This window comes from Stomoxys calcitrans, chromosome 4 (assembly GCF_963082655.1).
Source record: "Stomoxys calcitrans chromosome 4, idStoCalc2.1, whole genome shotgun sequence".
In the NCBI taxonomy this organism is placed as follows: domain Eukaryota; kingdom Metazoa; phylum Arthropoda; class Insecta; order Diptera; family Muscidae; genus Stomoxys; species Stomoxys calcitrans.
Genome location: NC_081555.1, coordinates 152,647,159 through 152,668,737, shown reverse-complemented (window position 1 = coordinate 152,668,737; position 21,579 = coordinate 152,647,159). Strand labels below are relative to the sequence as shown.

The 21,579-nt window shown below is 40.3% G+C and overlaps 2 protein-coding genes across 2 annotated transcripts; both read right to left on the bottom strand.

Moving 5' to 3' along the window:
- Positions 1 to 1,849: 1,849 nt before the first annotated feature.
- Positions 1,850 to 2,904, bottom strand: LOC106092703 (farnesol dehydrogenase). The gene is made up of 2 exons (XM_013259614.2): positions 2,129 to 2,904; positions 1,850 to 2,067 (listed from the first exon to the last, which is right to left on the bottom strand). The coding sequence occupies exons 1-2, from the start codon at positions 2,705 to 2,707 to the stop codon at positions 1,900 to 1,902; spliced, it is 747 nt and encodes a 248-aa protein (XP_013115068.2). The 5' UTR covers positions 2,708 to 2,904; the 3' UTR covers positions 1,850 to 1,899.
- Positions 2,905 to 8,060: 5,156 nt separating this feature from the next.
- On the bottom strand, positions 8,061 to 13,824 carry LOC106095445 (cytochrome P450 4g1). Its single transcript, XM_059367795.1, has 4 exons — positions 13,488 to 13,824; positions 9,012 to 9,731; positions 8,842 to 8,954; positions 8,061 to 8,784 (listed from the first exon to the last, which is right to left on the bottom strand). The coding sequence occupies exons 1-4, from the start codon at positions 13,711 to 13,713 to the stop codon at positions 8,179 to 8,181; spliced, it is 1,665 nt and encodes a 554-aa protein (XP_059223778.1). The 5' UTR covers positions 13,714 to 13,824; the 3' UTR covers positions 8,061 to 8,178.
- Between the last annotated feature and the right edge of the window lie 7,755 nt (positions 13,825 to 21,579).

Below are 21,579 nucleotides of genomic sequence, written 5' to 3'. Positions count from 1 at the left end.
AATTTCGGAGACATCGGACAATAAATGGGTCTTTTAAGGGCCCAAAACCTTAAGTCGAAAGATCGGTCTATATGGCAGCTATATTCAAATCTGAACCGATCTGGGTCAAATTGAAGAAGGATGTCGAAGGGCCTAACACAACTCACTCTGCCAAATTTCGGCGAAATCGGACAATAAAAGGATGTCGAAAATTGTCGAAAATCTTAACACATTTCACTGTTCCAAGTTTCGGCAACATCGGACAATAAATGCGCCTTTTAAGGCCCTAAAACCTTAAATCGTGAGATCGGTCTATATGGCAGCTGTATCCAAATCTGAACCGATCTATGCCAAATTGAAGAAGGATATCGAAGGGCTTAACACAACTCACTGTCTCAAATTTCGGCGACATCGGACAATAAATGGGCCTTTTATGGACGCAGAATCTTAAATCGAGAGATCAGTCTATATGGCAGCTACATCCAAATCTGAACCGATCTGGGTCAAATTGAAGAAGGATGTCGAAGGGCATAACACAACTCCCTCTTCCAAATTTCGACGAAATTGGACAATAAATGCGCTTTTTATGGCCCCAAAACCTTTAATCGAGAGATCGGTCTATATGGCAGCTATATTCAAATCTGGGCCGATCTGGGCCAAATTGGAGAAAAGTGTCGAAGCGATTAATACAGCTCACTGCCCAAATTTCTGCAATCTATCGGTCTATATGGGGGCTATACCAAGATATAGTCCGATATAGCCCATCTTCGAACTTAACCTGCTTATGGACATAAAAAGAATCTGTGCAAAGTTTCAGCTCAATATCTCTATTTTTAAAGGCTAAAGCGTGATTTCAATAGACAGACAGACGGACATGGCTAGATCGTGTTAGATTTTTACGCTGATCAAGAATATATACACTTTATAGGGTTTGAAATGGATATTACGATGTGTTGCAAACGGAATGACAAAATGAATTTTACCCCATCCTTCTGTAGTGGGTATAATAAACAGATACAAATGTCTCGAAGGCTTCTTGGTGGGCTTTAATTGCCACTTCGTCCGCAGCAGCATTCGAGTCAGCAATAAATTGGTAAAATCAGCCTAACTCCTTGTTTCACTTTCCCCCTGGTTTTTTATTCCACTCTACGGGTAACCTCTTTCACCTTGGTATATTGGTGAGAACTGTGAGTCTGTGATCCCACAATACAGTCCACAACCAATTGATGGAATAGCTTGTATAACATCCAAACCATCCACATACTCTCATCTTTTTGAAGCGGCCCCCTTAGGTACAGGACGTCTCCCCCATTTTTATTCAGTCGGAAATGAATATTTCGATGAGTTGCAAACGGAATGACAAAATGAATATACCCCCATTCGTCGGTGGTGGGTATAAAAAATTGAATATTTTTGGGGGTACGTACATTAGAACTGCAGAGCAATAATTAGTGATTATACGAGCTAACATTCGAACAATAGGATTTTTGTTTGGGTGGGTGCTGGAATCCTTTAGCTCCCCTCCCCTTCTCCGGGCTACGTCCCTGGCATGTTTGTTGTAAAAATCTAAGAAGTTAATTTAACTTTTCCAACATGGAAGTTTAGGTGGTAGGACAGATTTTTTAAGGACCAGATTTTGATCGTTGCTTTTTAACTCCAATAATGGAACGTGCACTGTGTTGTTGTCCGCACGTCGTTGATATTGCTCGACGTAAGGACGATCTTTCAGGCAGAGATCTCCATTCTTACGATTGTCTAAATGGAAAATCTGTGAAGCGCTCTGACGCCCTCTTAACACAGAACTAATCATCGCTTTTTACGACTTCAACACTTCAGAAGTTCATAAAGATTCCCATATAACATCAACAAATAAAAAATTTTTAGTGATTTATTTGGAACTTGACAATTATGTCATTACACTTAAAAGGGTTCTCCAAGTGGCTTTATGATCAACTCGTGCACTTGTACATGGGGAGGTGTGGCCAAAATGTACATTACGCCAGCTGAGATATCTTCGGCCTTTAGCTTTGGCAAATGCCTGAAATTATCCGGAACTATATCTGTGTCCACCACGCCAGGACTAAGACTCTGCCAAAAATAAAAGAAGTTATAACAAAGCTCTATAAAACTTATTTTTTTCAAGTCCTACCGTTATTTTAATTTTTGTTTCCAGATCCCAAAATTCTTGCCGCAAAATTTCCGCCAAAGCTGTTACGCCATATTTCGTTACAGGATACATATTCAAGTGGGACACCAACCCCGGTGAGCGTTGGAAAATCGTATGTCCCAAAATGCTATTAATCAATACCACATGACCATCCCCAATGTTACGTTTCTGCATAGATACGAATGCCCGACGTGTACAGTAAACCATACCCATGACATTGGTTTGCATAGTTTGTTGAAGTGCACTCGTCTCCATGGTCAATAGTTGACCGGACACATGGGTGCCGGCATTGTTTATCAAGACATCAACACCACCCAAATGCTGTTCGATCCAATCGAATGCCTCATTGACAGATTGCTCACTGGTAACATCACATTTGACGCCATGTAAACGTGACTGCAAGTTTTGGGGTAAACTGCCGCATATCTCTTCCATACGCTCGGTGCGTCGTGCCAAACCTACCACAATGAGGCCGGCATTAACCAAGTCTTTGGCAATGGCAGCCCCAATACCCGAACTGGCACCGGTAACACATGCCACACGATTTTGCCACCGTTCCATTTGTTTGCAGTGCGTCAACAACACGTTGGGATGTGGTTTATTATGCGTCGATTGTTTGTTTGTATGATTGGCAACGCAGGGCAATGGTAGTTTTCGCCTCTATTGCCACCGTTTGTTATATCAAAATCGAAAACTGCCACGTTAACAATTGACTATTACACTTTGTAATCTATTGTGCTACTGAAGCAGTTTTTCTGTAATCAGCATATTATAAAGACACTTTCATCACGTAGAGATAAAAATAAGGTGAGTGATGATAGACATTAGTCAAAACTGGGCGCAAACGAATCAATCAGAATTTTAATTGTTTTTATGCAAACCATGTAATACGGAACCGCAAGTAATCGAATATTTTAAATAATAGACCGATTTGTGTACCCACCACCGTAGGAGAGGCGATATATTCATTTAGTCATTCCGTTTGCAACACATCGAAATATCAATTTCCGACCCTACAAAGTATTGGGTTGCCCAAAAAGTAATTGCGGATTTTTTAAAAGAAAGTAAATGCATTTTTAATAAAACTTAGAATGAACTTTAATCAAATATATAATTGCCATTTTGTTCGATAACCTTTTGCCATCTTCCTGGCAAATTTAGTATTCCACGCTCATAGAACTTCCGGCCTTTATCTGCAAAAAACTGAACCAAGTGCGATTTTATAGCCCCATCATTGCCGAAAGTTTTACGGTTAAAGGAGTTCTGCAAAGATCGAAATAAATGGTAGTCTGATGGTGCAAGGTCAGGGCTATATGGTGGATGCATCAAAAGTTCCCAGCCAAGCTCACTCAGTTTTTGGCGAGTGACCAAAGATGTGTGCGATCTAGCGTTGTCCTGGTGGAATATGACACCTTTTCGATTGACCAATTCTGGTCGCTTCTCCTTGATGGCTGTATTCAATTTGTTCAATTGTTGACAGTAAACATCCGAATTAATCGTTTGGTTCCTTGGAAGCAGCTCAAAAATATTGCACACCCTTCCAATCCCACCAAACAGACAGCATAACCTTCTTTTGGTGGATATCAGCCTTTGAAGTGGTTTGAGCTGGTTCACCATGCTTGGACCATGATCGTTTTCGACTAACGTTGTTGTAAACAATCCATTTTTCATTTCCAGTTATGATTCGTTTCAAAAACGGATATATTTCGGATCGTCGTAACATTCTAAGACGATTTAACGATGTCTGTCTGTCCGTTCGTCGGTTGTAATCACTCTACAGGCTTCAAAAATAGCAATATTGAGCTGAACTTTGGCACAGATACGTCTTGCAAACTGGTTAAATTCTTGAACGGGTCAAATGGGACCATATTTGGATATAGCTGCTATATAGACCGATTTCCCGATTAAGCGTCTAATGCCCATGAAAACTTTATTTTTCATCCGATTTTGGTGGAATTCTCCCAACATCCGCCCCAAATATGGTTTGGATCGGACTATATTTAGATATAGTTACCATATCGGCCGATCTGCCGATAAAGGGTCTGAAGACCATTAAAGCTTTATTTATTACCCGCAATCGCTGAAATTTGCAATAGTTTGTTATTTTGAGCCTCCCGACATCTTACCTTAAAATGGACTATATCGGTCCATATTTAGACATAGCTGCCATATAGACTGATCTGCCGGTAAAGGGTCTGCAGCCTATAAAAGCTTTATTTATAACCCAATTTCACTGAAATTTAAAACAGTGGGTTATTTTAAGCCTCACGATATCTGACTCAAATATGGTTCAGATCGGACTACATTTAGATATAGCTGCCATATAGACCGATCTCTCGAAAAAGGGCCTGGTCCATAAAAGCTTTATTTATTTCCCAATTTTGCTGAAATGTGCAACAGTAGATTATTTTGAGCCTCTCGATATCTGACCTTAATATGTTTCAGATCGGACTATATTTAGATATAGCTGCCATATAGACCGATCTCCCGATAAATGGTCTGAAGACCATAAAGGCTTTATTTATTACCCAATTTCGCTGAAATTTAAAACAGTGGTGTATTTTAAGCCTCTCGACATCTGACCTAAATATGGATTAGATCGGGCTATATTTAGATATAGCTGCCATATAGACTGATCTGCCGACAAATGGTCTAAAGCCCATAAAAGCTTTATTTATTACCCAATTTCGCTGAAATTTAAAATAATGGGGTATTTTAAGCCTCCCAACATCTGACCTAAATATGGTTCAGATCGGACTATATTTAGATATAGCTGCCATATGGACCGATCTGCCGATAAAGGGTCTGAAGGCCATAAAAGCTTTATTTATTACCAAATTTCGCTGAAATTTGAAATAGTGGGTTATATTAAGCCTCCCGATATCTGACCTAAATGTGGTTCAGATTGGGCTATTTTAGATATAGCTACCATATAGACCGATCTCCCCATAAAGGGTCCGAAGCCCATAAATGCTTTATTTATTACCCAATTTCGCTGAAATCTGCAACAGTGGATTATTTTAAGCCTCCCGACATCTGGTCTAAATATGAATTAGATCGGTCTATATTTAGATATAGCTGCCATATGGACCGATCTCCCGATAAAGGGTCTGAAGCCCCTAAAAGCCCTATTTATTACCCAATTTCGCTGAAATTTGAATCAGTGGGTTATTTTAAGCCTCCCGACATCTGACCTAAATATGGTTGGGATCGAACTATATTTAGATATAGTTGCCATATAGACCTATCTCCCGATAAAGGGTCTGAAGCCCATAAAAGCTTTATTTTCTATCCAATTTCACTGAAATTTGAAACAGTGAGTAGTTTAAGGCCACCCGTCATCCGACCGAATATGGTAAGAAATAGGACTTAATACAATCCTATAGCTGTCATATAGACCGATATGCCGGCTAAGGGTCTGAAGCTCATAAAAGCTTTATTTATTACCCGATTTTGTTGAAATTTGGAATACAAAATTCAACAGTGACTTATATTTATTAGACCATTCAATGTCAGTGCCGGATTTGGGGGCATAAGTTATCCAATTTTCACCTGATTGTGACGAAAGGGGGTTTACATATATACCCAAGGTGGTGGGTAACCAAAGTTCGGCCCGGGTAACTACTCCAAATATTCGTTTCAGACCCCATAAAGTATACATTCTTGATTGTCGCGACATTTTATGACGATCTAGCCATGTCCGTCCGACTGTCCGTCCTTCCGTCCGTCTGTCTGTCGAATGCACGCAAACTTCCGAAGGAGTAAAGCTAGTCGCTTGAAATTTTGCACAAATACTTCTTATTAGTGTAGGTCGGTTGTTATTGTAAATGGGCCATGTCGGTCCATCTCTTGATATAGCTGCCATATAAACCGATCTTGGGTCTTGACTTCTTGAGCCTCTAGAGGGCGCAATTCTTATTCGATTTGAATGAATTTTGGCACGACGTGTTTCGTTATGATATCCAAAAACTGTACCAAGTATGGTTCAAATCGGTTCATAATCTGTTATAGCTGTCATATAAACAGATCTAGTGACTTGACTTCTTGAGCCTCTAGAGGGCGCAATTCTCATCCAATTTGGCTGAAATTTTGCATGACGTATTTTATTCTTACTTTCAACAACTGTGTTAAATAAGGTTTAAATCGGTTCATAACCTGATATAGCTGCCATATAAACCGATCTGGGATCTTGACTTCTTGAGCCTCTAGAGGGCGCAATTCTTATCCGATTTGGCAGAAATTTTGTACAGCGGCTTCCCTCATGACCTTCAACATAAGTGTCTAATATGGTCTGAGTCAATCAATAGCTTGATACAGCTTCCATGTAAACATAACTCCCGATTTTGCTTCTTGAGCCCCTCCAAGGCGCAATTCTTATCCGAATGAACTGAAATAATACACAATGACTTCTACAATGTTCAGCATTCATTTATGGTCCGAATCGGACTATAACTTGATATGGCTCCAATCTTATTCAATATTCTTTGTTTGCCTAAAAAGAGATACCGCGCAAAGAACTCGACAAATGGGATCCATGGTGGAGGGTATATAAGATTCGGCCCGGCCAAACTTAGCACGCTCTTACTTGTTTTCATCAAAAATGGTTTCATGATTTTTACACTTCTGCATGCGCTCTAAAACATTTTTATTGAACGCTTCATCGGCATTGTCTGGCGACGAAAATTATGCACTTTTGTTCAATGTGCTGGAATAGACAGATATCATCGGGTGCCAAGTCGGGGTTGTACTATGAATGACTAGAAATGGGATTCCACCGGGGAAATTCCCAATGCGTGGGTATTTATTGGTTATTTACCCATTAAATACCTTTTTTTGGGTACTTTTAAAATTTCAGAAAGAATATTGGGTTGCCCAAAAAGTAATTGCGGATTTTTTAAAAGAAAGTAAATGCATTTTTAATAAATCTTTGAATGAACTTTAATCAAATGTAAATTTTTTACACTTTCTTTCTAAAGCAAGCTAAAAGTAACAGCTGATAACTGACAGAAGAAAGAATGCAATTACAGAGTCACAAGCTGTGAAAAAATTTGTCAACGCCGACTATATGAAAAATCCGCAATTACTTTTTGGGCAACCCAATAGTAACTGAAAACATTTTGGACCATATTTTTATACCCTCCACCATGCAAAATGCAAATTTGCAATTTTTGCCCATGAACTAAGGAACAGAGGAAAACTTCTTACATATCAATGAGTGCAGTTCGATTCAAGTTTAAGCTCAATGATAAGGGGCCTCCTTTTTATAGCCGAGTCCGAACGGCGAACCACAGTGCGACACCTCTTTGGAGAGCAATTTTACATGACATAGTATCTCACAAATGTTGCCACCATTAGCAGGGGAAAACCACCACTGATTATTTTTTCTAATGGTCTCGCCTGGATTCGAACGCAGGCGTTCAGCTAACCTCTGCGCTACGGTAGCCTCCCCTTAGTATACCCCCATAGGATGGGGGTTTACTAATTTCGTCTTTCCGATCTTTCCGCGAAATAATCTTGGTCTTGACTTCTTAAGCCTTTAGAGTACTCAAGGTATGACTGAAATGTTGCACGCAGATCTTATCCTTTTTTGCTGGAATTTCACATGAAGTATTTTGTTATGATTTCCAACACTTGTGCGAAGTATGGTCGAACTGGGTCTATACAAAGCGATCTTGGATCATGACTTCTTGTAGACCGGCAGGACGTGACCCAGATATTTGAATCTTTATATTGGGTTGCCCAAAAAGTAATTGCGGATTTTTTAAAAGTCACAAGCTGTGACAAAATTTGTCAACGCCGACTATATGAAAAATCCGCAATTACTTTTTGGGCAACCCAATATCAACATTAGATTCAAACTCTACTCGCATAGACCTTTCTCTTGATTCCCATATAAAATCATGATTCCCAAAGATTTTCTAAATAAATTTTTTATATTCTTAAATATAATTTTTTTTTTCATCTGCCTTCATATTGCATCGAATTAACAATAAAACATATAAATTAGATTGGTATTTTTTTTTTTCAATTAATTACATCGTCTGACTGACTCCTGCTCTCTTTTCCAAACTGATATTGAAACCATTTGCCATTTTCAAAATGATATCACCTTGCATTTTGAATTCAGACTCCTTTAGATTGCAATTCACTGAATAATTACGAAGTATGGTAGAGAGTAGGACTTTCAATTTCAACATGGCAAATTTACGTCCCACACAGCTGCGAGGTCCCGCACTAAACGGTATGAAACTGTAGTAATGGCGTTTGGACATATTCTCGGCAAGGAAATTGTCCGGATTGAACTCATGGGGATTGGGGTAAGCTCTTTCATTGCGGTGCACAGCGTATTGGGCTATGACCACGGTGGTGTCTTTGGGTATGACATAGGGTCCTGAGGCCAATCTAACATCACGACCCGCCTTGCGTGCTATAATGGGTACTGGAGGATAGAGACGCAACGTTTCCATGATGACACGTTCCAGGTAACGCATTTCTAGAGTATCGGCAAAAGTGCAGTCGCGCGAAAAATTACTGCCAAAGATGGCCTCTTGTTCGGCCAAGACTTTGGCCTGGACATCTTTGTGTATGCCCAGCATGCAGAGAACAAAACTGGAGCCAGCTGAGGTGGTATCATGACCCTGAAGGGAGAGAAATGGTTTGACAATGGATTTTGTTATAGAATTGAATAACTCTACCTCGAACATAATGGTGTTGACTTCATCCAGCACATCCCTCTCAGTCCACTGAATATCGGGATTTTTGGACATAGCCATCATGGCATCCAATAAAGCCAAACGCTTTTTAACACCTAAAAACAAAAACATTCTTAGAAAAATTGTTGCAAATTTTTGTTGGTACCACCTACCCACATCTTCCTCATCTATGTCATCCAAGTCATCACGTAAACCCTCCTTTTTGGCTTGCTGCCTCTGTTTGTCCACCTCTTTTTGATCCTCCACAATGGCCCTCGAATCAGCATTGAAATTCTTTTGACGATCACTCACTACCTTGCGGGTCATGCCCAATATAATGTCCATCATCTTCTCCCCCTTTTTACTCAAGGGGGTCATATTGAACATGGCATCCAGACGATAGTAAAATTTCGTCTGACGCTTATGAATGATATCGCACATATCAAGTACAGCTTGAGCATATTCCAGGCATTTGTTACCCTCGGGCAACTGTTTGACGCCCATAGCTGTGGCCAGCAGTATCTCCACAGTGACCTGCGACATGTATTCGTGCACATCAAATTCCTTGCCATTTTCCTTGGAGAGTCGTTGCACCACCTGCTTTGAATGTTGCACAAATGTTGGCACAAAACTTTTCAATATACTCTGATGGAATGTGGGAGCAATCATCTTGCGATGATGTTTCCAATGATGACCCTTCGAAATCAATAGTCCATCACCGAACCAGGGTTGAAAATAGCGATATTCATCGGATTTTTCCAAATGCTCATTGCTGCTAAGGATGAGCTCAATATCGGCCGGATCGGTTAGGAATACAATCTGCCATGGTCCCAGCCATCCACAAACCGTTTTGCCATAGAGTTTGTGACATTTTATGGCAGTGGCCATGATTTCTGCAAGAAATTGAAGAGAGAAAAGATAAATTTTGTGGCATGAGGAGGGTAAGGAGATTTTAAGTTCGAAGGACTATAACATTGGATGTAAAGGGTGATTTTTTTGAGGTTAGGATTTTCATGCATTAGTATTTGACAGATCACGTGGGATTTCAGACATGGTGTCAAAGAGAAAGATGCTCAGTATGCTTTGACATTTCATCATGAATAGACTTACTAACGAGCAACGCTTGCAAATCATTGAATTTTATTACCAAAATCAGTGTTCGGTTCGAAATGTGTTCATTCACCGTAACGTTGCGTCCAACAGCATCTTTGAAAAAATACGGTCCAATGATTCCACCAGCGTACAAACCACACCAAACAGTGCATTTTTCGGGATGCATGGGCAGTTCTTGAACGGCTTCTGGTTGCTCTTCACTCCAAATGCGGCAATTTTGCTTATTTACGTAGCCGTTCAACCAGAAATGAGCCTTATCGCTGAACAAAATTTGTCAAAATTTGAACACATTTCGAACCGAACACTGATTTTGGTTAGAGCTACTGTGAGTAGGATGTTAAGTTGTAGTCACATTAATCTGCATGGAATGCAAATTTTGCCCATGAAGATTCTACTAAGGACCAGGGGCAAACTTCCCACATATCAATGAATGCAGTCCGATTCAAGTTTAAGCTCAATGATGTCTCCCTTTTATAGCCTAATCCGAACGGCGTGCCGCGTGCGACACCACTTTGGAGAGAAGCCACATCCAATGTTGCCACATCCAATGTTGTGTGAGACACTGTTGGAAGGATGGGACGAACGGCTTGATTCTGAACATTTATGAGAGAAAGTCGATTTATGAGAGAAAGTCGAAAATAAGATGTTAAGGAAATTTAAAAAGGGGATGTGATAAGTTTGGAATGCTCGTGGAAAAATTTGTATTTGTAAAGAGGGGATTTGGTCAAGTTTATCACGGTGCTGTCGAGTGTAAGGTTAGGTTAGATTTAAATGGCACACTCACTTAGACGTTTTCGTTCATTGTGATATCAAAGGAACAGGAGAAGGAAGGAAGATGCCTTCTAATTCCTACCATTGAACCATCCAGATCGCTTTTAAAAGCCCAACAACTTGCAAATGTTTACATTCGTTAAACCAGACAAGATCTCAAAGAAATGGGAACCTTAGGTTCGCTTAGGTTGAAAAGAGAGTGTGAATATTAATACGCACCATGCCGCTGTGGACATACACCTAAGTCAGTAACCGAATTGTTGTGCGCTGAAATTTGGAGCAATGAGGATATTAGACCCCCCCCCCCCCCCCCTCCCCCTTCCGCCATGCCGTTTTTGATCCTCAATATCTCTCTCAATATCTATCGATCTCTCAATAATCCTTGTTCGGTTCCTAGAAGAAGACAGCGGTCATTAACCTGATATAGCTCCCATATAAACCGATCTCCCGATTTCACGTCTGGATTATCTGGAAGGTACAAATCTACATTTATTATCCGATTTTGCTGAAATTTGGACAATGAGTTTTGTTATGCCACTTGACATCTTTCTTCAATTCGACCTAGATCGGTTGAGAAATGGATATTGGCGCCATATAGACCGTTCTCTCGATTTAAAGTCTTGCGCCCACAAAAGGCGCACTTAATGGGCGATTTCCTCAAAATTTGGGATAGAGAGTTGTTTTAAGGCCTTCGACATCCTTCTTCAATTTGCCCCAAATCGGTTCAGATTTGGATATAGCTGCCCTATAAACCGATCTCTCGATTTAAGGCTTTGGGAACATAAAAGGCGCATTTATTGTCCGATGTCGCCGAAATATGGAACAGTGAGTTGAGTTAAGCCCCTCGACATACTTCTGCAATGTGGCACAAATCGGTTCAGATTTGGATATAGCTGCCATATAGACCGATCTCTTGATTTCAGGTTTTGAGCCCATAAAAAGCGCATTTATTGTCCGATGTCGCCGAAATTCGGGACAGTGACTTCTGTTAGGCCCTTCGATATTCGTCTTCAATTTGGCTCAGATCGGATCACATTTGGATATAGCTGTCATATAGACCGATCTCTCGATTTAAGGTAAAAAAGGTAAGATAAAAGGCGCTATTTTAGTCCGATTTCGACAAAATTTGGGACAGTGAGTTTTGTTAGGCTCTTTGACATTTTTCTGCAACTTGGCCCAAATCGGTCCAGATTTGGATATAGCAGCCATATAGACCGATATTTCGATTTAAAGCCTTGGCCCGCTAAAATGCGCATTTATAATACGATTTGACACAGTGACGTACGTTAGGCTTTTCGACATCCGTGTCGTATATGGATGGGATCGGTTTGTATTTAGATTTAGCTACTAAAAGGACCCATATTTTGTTATACTCAATTGAACAATGACTTGTACTTATTAGTATTTGGTCCAAATCGGAACATATTTCGATATAGCCGCTATGGGGGTCCGTCCGTCCGTCTGTCTGTCTGTCGAAAGCACGCTAACTTTCGAAGGAGTAGAGCTAGCAGCTGGAAATTTTGCACAAATACTTCTAATTAGTGTAGGTCGGTTGGGATTGTAAATGGGCCAAATCGGTCCATATTTGGATATAGCTGCCATATAAACCGATCTTGGGTCTTGATTTCTTGAACCTCTAGAGGGCGCAATTCACATCCGATTTGGCTATAGTTTGGCATGACGTGTTTCATTATGATTTCCAACAACTGTGGTAGGTATGGTTCAAATCCGTTCATAACCTGATATAGCTGTCATATTAACCGATTTGGGGTCTTGACTTCTTGAGCCTCTAGAGGGCCCAATTCTCATCCGATTTGGCTGAAATTTGGCATGAAGTGTTTTGATATGACTTTCAAAAACTGTGCCAAGTATGGCGCAAATCGGTTTATAACCTGATATAGCTGCCATATAAACCGATCTGGGATCTTGACTTCTTGAGCCTCTAGAGAGCGCAATTATCATCTGATTTGGCAGACATTTTTTAAAACGGCTTCTCCCATGACCTTCAACATATGTGTGAAATGTGGTCTTAATCGATCCATAGCCTGATGAAGCTCCCATAAAAACCAATTTCCCGATTATGCTTCTTGAGCCCCTACATGGCGCAATTTTTATGCAAATGAACTGAAATATTACCCAATGACATCTACAATGGTCTTCAACATTCAATTCCCTTATGGTTCGAATCGGACCATAACTTGATACATCTCCAATAGCATAACAATTCTTATCCATATTTCTTTGTTTACCAAAAGGGATACCGCGCAACGAACTCGACAAATGCGATCCATGGTGGAGGGTTTATAAGATTCGGCCTGGCCGAACTAAGTACGCTCTTACTTGTTTTCTTTATTACACTTAAACATATCTCTGAGCAAAGTTTTGGAGCTTTGTGTTATACACTTGTGAATACACTAAGAGGCGACACTGTGCAACGTTCGTTGAATTAAACGAATCGTTGTAAATAGTTTTCACTTAATTTGATTTTGTTATACATTTTTAAGAGTTTTTGACTTTTGATATCACTGCTGAACCACAAGGAAATCCTTTCAGTTTTAACTTTTGATTTTGTTACAAATTTTAGGAGTTTTTTTAATTTCTCAAAAATTATGTTTTTTTTTTATTTCAATAATACATTTAATTAACACAGTGTCCTTTTAATGTCCTTATACAGGAGAATATTTTATTCCAGAAAAATTGCACTTATCCGCCACAGTGTTTTTTTTTTCGAGATACAAAAGTTTATTTTTTGTTTCAGTTATTACCTTCACTGCCTTTATTAATAAACATATGAGCATTGCCAATAAAGGGCAATCTACGCGGACCGGGAATGTTTTCACATAATTTATAGTTTCGTGAATTTTTCACCCATATTTCGAATAGAAATATTGCCACCGCAACTCCCAACAAGGTTGAGAGGGCTGGTGTCCAAATCAATGTTGATGCCAACACTTCTTCTTTGATTTGATCTATCACAATATCCTCCGACATTTTGTAAGGAATTGTATCCTATTCACGCTCTCGGTAAATGTTTCCCCGTTTTTGTGGTGGCAATGCGTCTCTCCTTTGTAAACCACTCTGGACAAATGACTAATGTCTGGGCAATTTATAATATTTGACCAAGTTCAGTGATTATAGCGTATCAAAACGAACCTCTTTACAATTCAAGTTTATTCATTCTAAACTTTTTTTTAGTCATGGGAATTGCAAATTCAATTGTTTTAATTATTTAATTGTGGGTCGAGGAACTCTGCGTGTGACTGTAACAGGGGGAAAAGCATTAATTGGAAAGTCTCAAAAGTGAGTAACAAACAGGCACCGTATTTCCTCTAAGCAGTGTGTACAAACACGGAATTTGTGATTCATGTCACGACGCCTTAATCCTTGGTGATGGAAGTAAAATGAATTTTAGTTGGTTTCTGAGATCATTTTATAATCATCAACTACACCAACATCATACAATTCTTACCAGTTTTCATTAATAAATGTCCGAAAAATATCCTCAGACTTCCATATCGGCTAAAAATCACGAAGGGCATTGTGGGTTTATCTGGACTACATTTGTAATATGTGATAGAAGGCGATCAACTGTATTTCACATGCCAAATATGGCAAATAAAGGGTTTTTAAACAGGGATGCTACAGAAGACCAATGGGGACAACAAACGACACCATATTTTTTTTCGCTCATTTCTCATTTCTCTTCAGAAAGGTTTGCCATTTCATGACATAAAGTCAACAATGAGTCGACATTATTAAAATGTACTGCCAAAATTCATAGTCAGTGCCCTCAACGTTAAGAGCTTTAGCGATGAGCCTCATTTCTGGTTGAATGACTTAGTCAATAAGCAAAATATAAGTTATTGGTCAAACAGCAATCCACAAGTACTCCCAGAGTCATCGCTGCTTCCCGAAAAAACTACGGGTTTGAAGCGGTTTATGGGCCAGCGGCGTCATTGGGCCGTACTTCTTTCGTGATGGACAGACCGGCACGTTACTGTGAATGGAAATAGCAATCAACCACTCGCCTCAATCGAAAATGTATCTGGCATCATGCCCCGAATATTTTTTTCGAACTTGTGGAGTTAAAAGGGTTCTTGAAAATCTAAGCGTAAATACATCCCCGAGCCCGGATGGCATATTAACACTTGTCTTACGCAAGTGTTCTTCGACGCTCGCTTGTCCATTACGCAAACTTTTCAACCTTGCCTACCGTGCGGAAGTCTACCCGGCGCGTTGGAAGGTTGCGAACGTTCAGCCAATACCCAAGTAGGGTGAGGCAAAAAACCTTGGGAATTATCCGCCAATTGCGATATGCTCCGCTCTCTCCAAGGTCATGAAGGACATGGTTTATCACCATCTTGTGAGGTATTTAGAGTCTAATGGCCTTCTTAGCGACCAACAGTATGGGTTCCGCTGAAATCGCTCTACGGGTGACCTCATGGCACTACTGTCGGAACGTTGGAGTCCACCAGTTTGGTGAGAGTAAGGTTGTGGCTCTGGATATCTCCAAGGTATTTGATAGGGTCTGGCACGGTGCACTTCTATCAAAGCTTGTCGCATTTGGTGTCGGTAATGTCTTCGAGATCGCACTATTCGAGTCGCTATAGATGGGTTCTCATCCAATGAGCACAAATTGACCGCAAGTATACCCCAGGGCTCTGTTCTTTGTCCTTCTCTTTTTCTAATTTTCATCAACGATCCCGTTGGGTCAGACATCGAATCCGATCTACTCATTTGCGGATGACAGTAATCTCTGTCATTTGTACTCATTCGACCATAGGCCAAGTCTTCGAGAGATTGAGGACAAGAGGCGGGTTATGGACGATATACTCTACCAGAATTTGCTGGCCATTTCTGAGTGGGGTCGAATGAATCGAATAGATTTTAATGCACGGAAGACTCAGTGCTGCTTGTTGTCACACAAACGATTCGCTGACTCATTACGATCATCTTTGTCTATCAACCGTGTAGATGTTGAGCAATCAGAAGCTCTTAAGGTTCTGGGCATGAAAATATAAAGTGATGTCCATTGGGCTAAACATATATTCGAAGTGTCGAAAAAAGTGTTTAGGCTTCCTTTAACGGTGTAAGAATTACTTCACTCTGTCTGATCTTCTTTACATCTACACCACTTTTATAAGGCCGAAAATGGAGTACAACTCACACGTATGGGCTGGAGCTTCAAAATCATCCCTGGAGCTACTGGACCGTGTACAGAGGAGAGCGATGGCGTTGATTGGGGACAGTGAGGTATCCAACTCTATTGCCTTGCTTCATCATCGTCGCAATGTGGGTTGTTTGGCGCTGTTCTATCGGAACTTTCATGGTGTGTGTTCGTCTGATATTCGTCTTCTTCGTTAGTTCGTTGGCTGACTGAAAAAAAAATCGAGAGATTGGTCTATATGGTAGCTATATCCAAATCTGGACCGGTCTGAGCCAAATTGAAGAAGAATGTCAAACGGACTAACACAACTCACTGTCTCAAATTTCGGCAACATCGGACAATAAATGCGCCTTTTATGGGCCCAAAACATTAAATCGATAGATCGGCCTATATGGCAGCTATATCCAAATCTGAACCGATCTGAGTCAAAATGAAGTAGAATGTTGAAGAACTTAACACAACCCTCTGTCCTAAATTTCGTCGAAATCGGAAAATAAATGCGCCTTTTATGACCCAAAACCTTAAATCAAGTAATCGGTCTATATGGCAGCTATATCCAAATCTGGACCGATCTGAGCCGAATTGAAGAAGAATGTTGAAGGACTTAACACAACTCTCTGTCCCAAATTTCGGCGAAATGGGAAAATAAATGAGCTTTTTATGGGCCCAAAACCTTGAATCGAGCGATCGGTCTGAATTGCAGCGATGGCCAAATCTGGACCGATCAGGGCCAAGTCAAAGGAGGATGCCGACTGGCCTAACACATCTCACTGTCCCAAATTTTAGCCAAATCGGATAATAAATGTGGCTTTTATAGGCCTAAGACCCTAAATCGTCGGATCGGTCTATATGGGGGCTATACCAAGATATAGTCCGATATAGCCCATCTTCGAGCTTAACCTGCTTATGGATAAAGAAAGAATCTGTTCAAAGTTTCAGCTCAATATCTCTATTTTTAAAGACTGTAGCGTGATTTGAACAGACTGACGGACGGACATGTCTGGAGTGTCTTCGACACGTCTTACGTGTCTTCGATATATACTTTATAGGGTCGGAAATGGATATTTCGATATGTTGCAAACGGAATAACAAAATGAATATACCTCCATCATGTGGTGGTGGATATAAAAATTGTAGCACCCTAATTGAAAGATCCTTTTTAAGGCTTGTAGAAGCTCATGAAGACCAATTTACATAGAAATTCTTTCCACCTTTGAACCCATATCTAAATTTTGTTCTTCCTAAGCAAATAGATCAATAAAATTTTGACAAACGGACAAATATGGCTATTTCCACTTAAGATGGCTAGACGATTGTCGATGATTTTCTCACTGTCCGTAGATCAACATTTTCGGATTTGCAACCACTGCGCGATGTTGTAGTCACCTGCATGTCGATTTGCATTATCAATGAGTTGTTTGATTTAAAGCAAAAAAAAAAAATTTAAATAAGTCATTTTCTGCACACTTTTGTTAGGCAAATTACTTGCAAAAATAATCAGTGCCACCAAGCAATTGCTGTTGAGGCGAATAATTGATGGATTTTTTAATAGGTTTTGCCGATATATCATAGTGCAATTGGTTGTCTGGGCTATGTTCGAAGGGTAAATAGATACCAATTGGCATAGCAAATATGTATTTCTTAAGGAAATGTTTTATGTACTTTGGATTTGGTGATAGTATACCAATGGTGATGGTATACTTATCTCATCATTCGGTTTGTAAGACCTCCGATAATGGATATATTTTCTTGCACGGTCCATGTTTGGATATACATGCCATATAAAACGAACTTGGGCCTTCACTTCTGGTGTCTCTAGAGGGCACAATTCTATCCGATTTGGCTGAAATTTTGAAAGTGGTGTATCACTACCCACAACTGTGCTAAGTATGATTCAAATCGGTTCATAACCTGATATAGCTGCCATATAAAACGAACTCCCGATTAGATTTCTTGAGCTTCTAGATTTGGCAGAAGTTTAGCAGATGTTCCTACTTGGCTCATTTCCAATAACTGTGCCAAGTAGGGTCTAAAACTGTCCATAAACCGATATAGCCGCCATATAGACCGATCTTCCGATTAGACTTCTTGGGCTCCTAAAGGGCGCAGTTTCTATCCAATTTGGCTGAAATTTTGCATATGTCATTTTGGTATGACTTTGAACAACTGTTCCAAGTATGGTCTACGTCTGTTGATAACCGGAAATAACTATCATATGAACCGATCTCCCAATTTGATATACTGAGCCTCTGGAGGTCGAAATTATTACTGCCAAATTATGTACCAAATTTCAGTTCAATATCTCAATTTTTGAAGGCCCTAGAGTCATTATAACAGACGAACGGACAGACTGATAGACGGACAGACACACTGACATAGCTACATCGTCTTAGAATTTTACGACGATCCGAAATATATATATTGGGTTGCCCAAAAAGAAATTGCGGATTTTTTAAAAGAAAGTAAATGCATTTTTAATAAAACTTAGAATGAACTTTAATCAAATATATTTTTTTTACACTTTTTTTCTAAAGCAAGCTAAAAGTAACAGCTGATAACTGACAGAAGAAAGAATGCAATTACAGAGTCACAAGCTGTGAAAAAATTTGTCAACGCCGACTATATGAAAAATCCGCAATTACTTTTTGGGCAACCCAATACTTTGTAGGGTCGGAAATTGACATTTCGATGTGTTGCAAACGGAATAACTAAATGAATATTCATTCAAAGAACTTGAAAATGTGATCCATGGTGGAGGGTATATAAGATACGGCCCGGCCAAACTTAGCAACTGAAAACAAAATGTCATATTGAAAATTGCTCTACAGATGGAGACTTCGAAACCCAAACAATTTATATTCCCTCCACCATAGGATGATGAATTTCGTCATTCTGTTTGTAACTTCTCGAAATATTCGTCTAAGACGCCATAAAGAATATATATTTTTGAACATCATATGATTCTAAGTCGATCTAGCCTTGTCCGTCCGTCTGTCCGTCCGTCCTTCCGTCCGTCTGTCTGTCCGTCCGTCCGTCCATCTGTCCGTCCGTCCGTCCATCTGTCCGTCCCTCCGTCCATCTGTCAGTTCGTCTGTTCGTCCGTCCGTTGGTCCTTCCGTCTGTCTGTTCGTCCGTCTGTCTGTCCGTCCGTCTGTCCGTCCGTAGGTCCTTCCGTCTGTCCCTCCGTCCATCTGTCCGTCCATCTGTCAGTTCGTCTGTTCGTCTGTCCGTCCGTCTGTCTGTCCGTCCGTCTGTCCGTCCGTCTGTCCGTCCGTCTGTCCGTCCGTCTGTCCGTCCGTCTGTCCGTCCGTCTGTCCGTCCGTCCGTCCGTCTGTCCGTCCGTCTGACCGTCCGTCTGTCCGTCCGTCTGTCTGTCGAAAGCACGGTAACTTTCGAAGGAATAAAGCTAGCTGCTCAAAATTTTGCACAAATACTTCTCATTAGTTTAGGTCAGTTGGGATTGTAAGTGGGCTATATCGCTCTATATTTTGATATAGCTGCCATATAAACCGATCTTGGATCTTGACTTCTTGAGCCACTAGTGGGCACAATTCTTATCCGATTTGGCTCAAAATTTTGCATGAAGTGTTTTATAATGACTTCCAACAACTGTGCTTAGTATTGTTGAAATCGGTTCATAACCTGTCTTGAATTCTTGAGCCTCTATAGGGCGCAATTCCTATCCGAAATTTTACACCACGTGTTTCGTTATGATTTCTAACTACTGTGCTAAGTATGGTTTAGTTCGGTTCATAGCCTTATATAGCTGCCATATAAGCCGATCAGGGATCTTGACTTCTTGAGCCTTTAGAGGACGTAATTATTATCCGATTTGGCTGAAGTTTTGCACAACGGCTTCCCCCACATGCGTGTCGAATATGGTCTGAATTGGTCTTTAGCCCCTAATGGACGCAATTCTTATTCGATTTGGCTGAAATTTTACACAATAACTTACACAGTAACTAGACAACCGTAGAGCAGAGGTTTGCATGTCCGCCTATGACGCGGAACGCCTGGGTTCGAATCCTGGCGAGACCACTTATCATTGAGCTTAAAACTTAAATCCGACTGCACTCATTGATATGTGAGAAGTTTGCGCCTGTTCCTTAGTGGAATGTTCATGGGCAAAATTTGTATTTGCATTTGCAACTTCTACTATGGTATCCAACATACAAATCGATTACGGTCCGCATCGGACCATAACTTGATATAACGCCAATGGTAAAACAAATGCGATCCATTCGGACCGGCCGAGTTTTTTTTTTTTTTTTTTTTTTCTTTAGAAAATATTTTATTGAAAATTCGTCTTCAAAAAAAATTATTTGCGTGCGGGACTATATGTTCTGGAAGTCAAGACCAAACATCGGTTTATATGGCGGTAGGTTTTGAACCAATTTATACCGTACTTGAACAAATTTGAACCGTACTTGACTCAGTTGTGAAAAGTTAAAACACGTAAAAGCGTGCTAAGTTCGGTCGGCCGAATCTTGGGAAGCCACCACTTTGGATTCTACTAAAATATGGGAACTATACCTATTTATAGGCCGATTTGGACCGTATTGGTACAGTTGTAGAAAGTCATATCATAACACTACATGCAACATTTCAAATCGGATAAAAATCGCAACTTATAGGGGCTCAAGAAGTCAAACCGGTTATTGGAACTCATAGTAGAACACTATATTCAAAATTGCGGCTTTCAAGAGCTCAAGATGTTAAATTGGGAGATCGGTTAATGTGGAAGCTATATCAGGCTATAAACCGATTTGGACCGTACTTGGTTGAAAGTCATAACAGAACACCACATGCAACATTTCAGCCAAATCGGACAAAAATTGCGTCTTGTAAGGACCCAAGATCTCAAATTGGGAGATCGGCTTATATGGGAGCTATATCAGGCTACAAACCGATTTGGACCGTACTTAGCACAGTGGTTCATAGCTATAACAGAACACTATGTGCAAAATTTCAAATAAATCGGACAAAAATTGCGGATTTTAGGGTGTCAAGAAACCAAATCGGCAGATCGGTTTATATGGGAGCTATAGCCAAAGCTGAACCGATATGGCCCGTATGCAATTTCCAACGACCTTCATCAATATTTAATATCTGTACAAAATTTAAAGCAGCTAGGTTTACGCTATCAAGATTTCGACAGATGGACGGACGGACATGGCTAGATCTAGTCAGAATATAGAGATAGATAATTTCTTGGTCGAAATTTTGTGTGCTCCCTTATAGTAACCTACAAACAAAAATTTGGTATCCAAATTTCGGATGGGGTACCTAGGGGGGGGGAGGCACCCCCAAAACCTACCAAATATATATTTGGACCAATCACGATCATATGGAACTCAAATGAAAGGTATTTAGGATAAGAAAACGTATCTGATATCCAATTGTCGGATCAAGTGCTAGGGGGACCACCCCAACCCCCAAAACACCCCTAAATCGGACATATTTACCGACCATGGCAATATGGGACTCAAATGAAAGGTATTTGCGAGTAGAATACGAATCTGATATCTAAATGTGGGACCACGTTTATGGGGGTCCACCCCTTCCCCTAAACACCCCCCAAACAGGACTTATTTACTGACCATGGGAATATGGGGCTTAAATAAAAGGTATTTGCGAGTAGAATACGAATCTGATATCCAAAAATGGGGCCAAGTGTTTGGGGGCCGCCT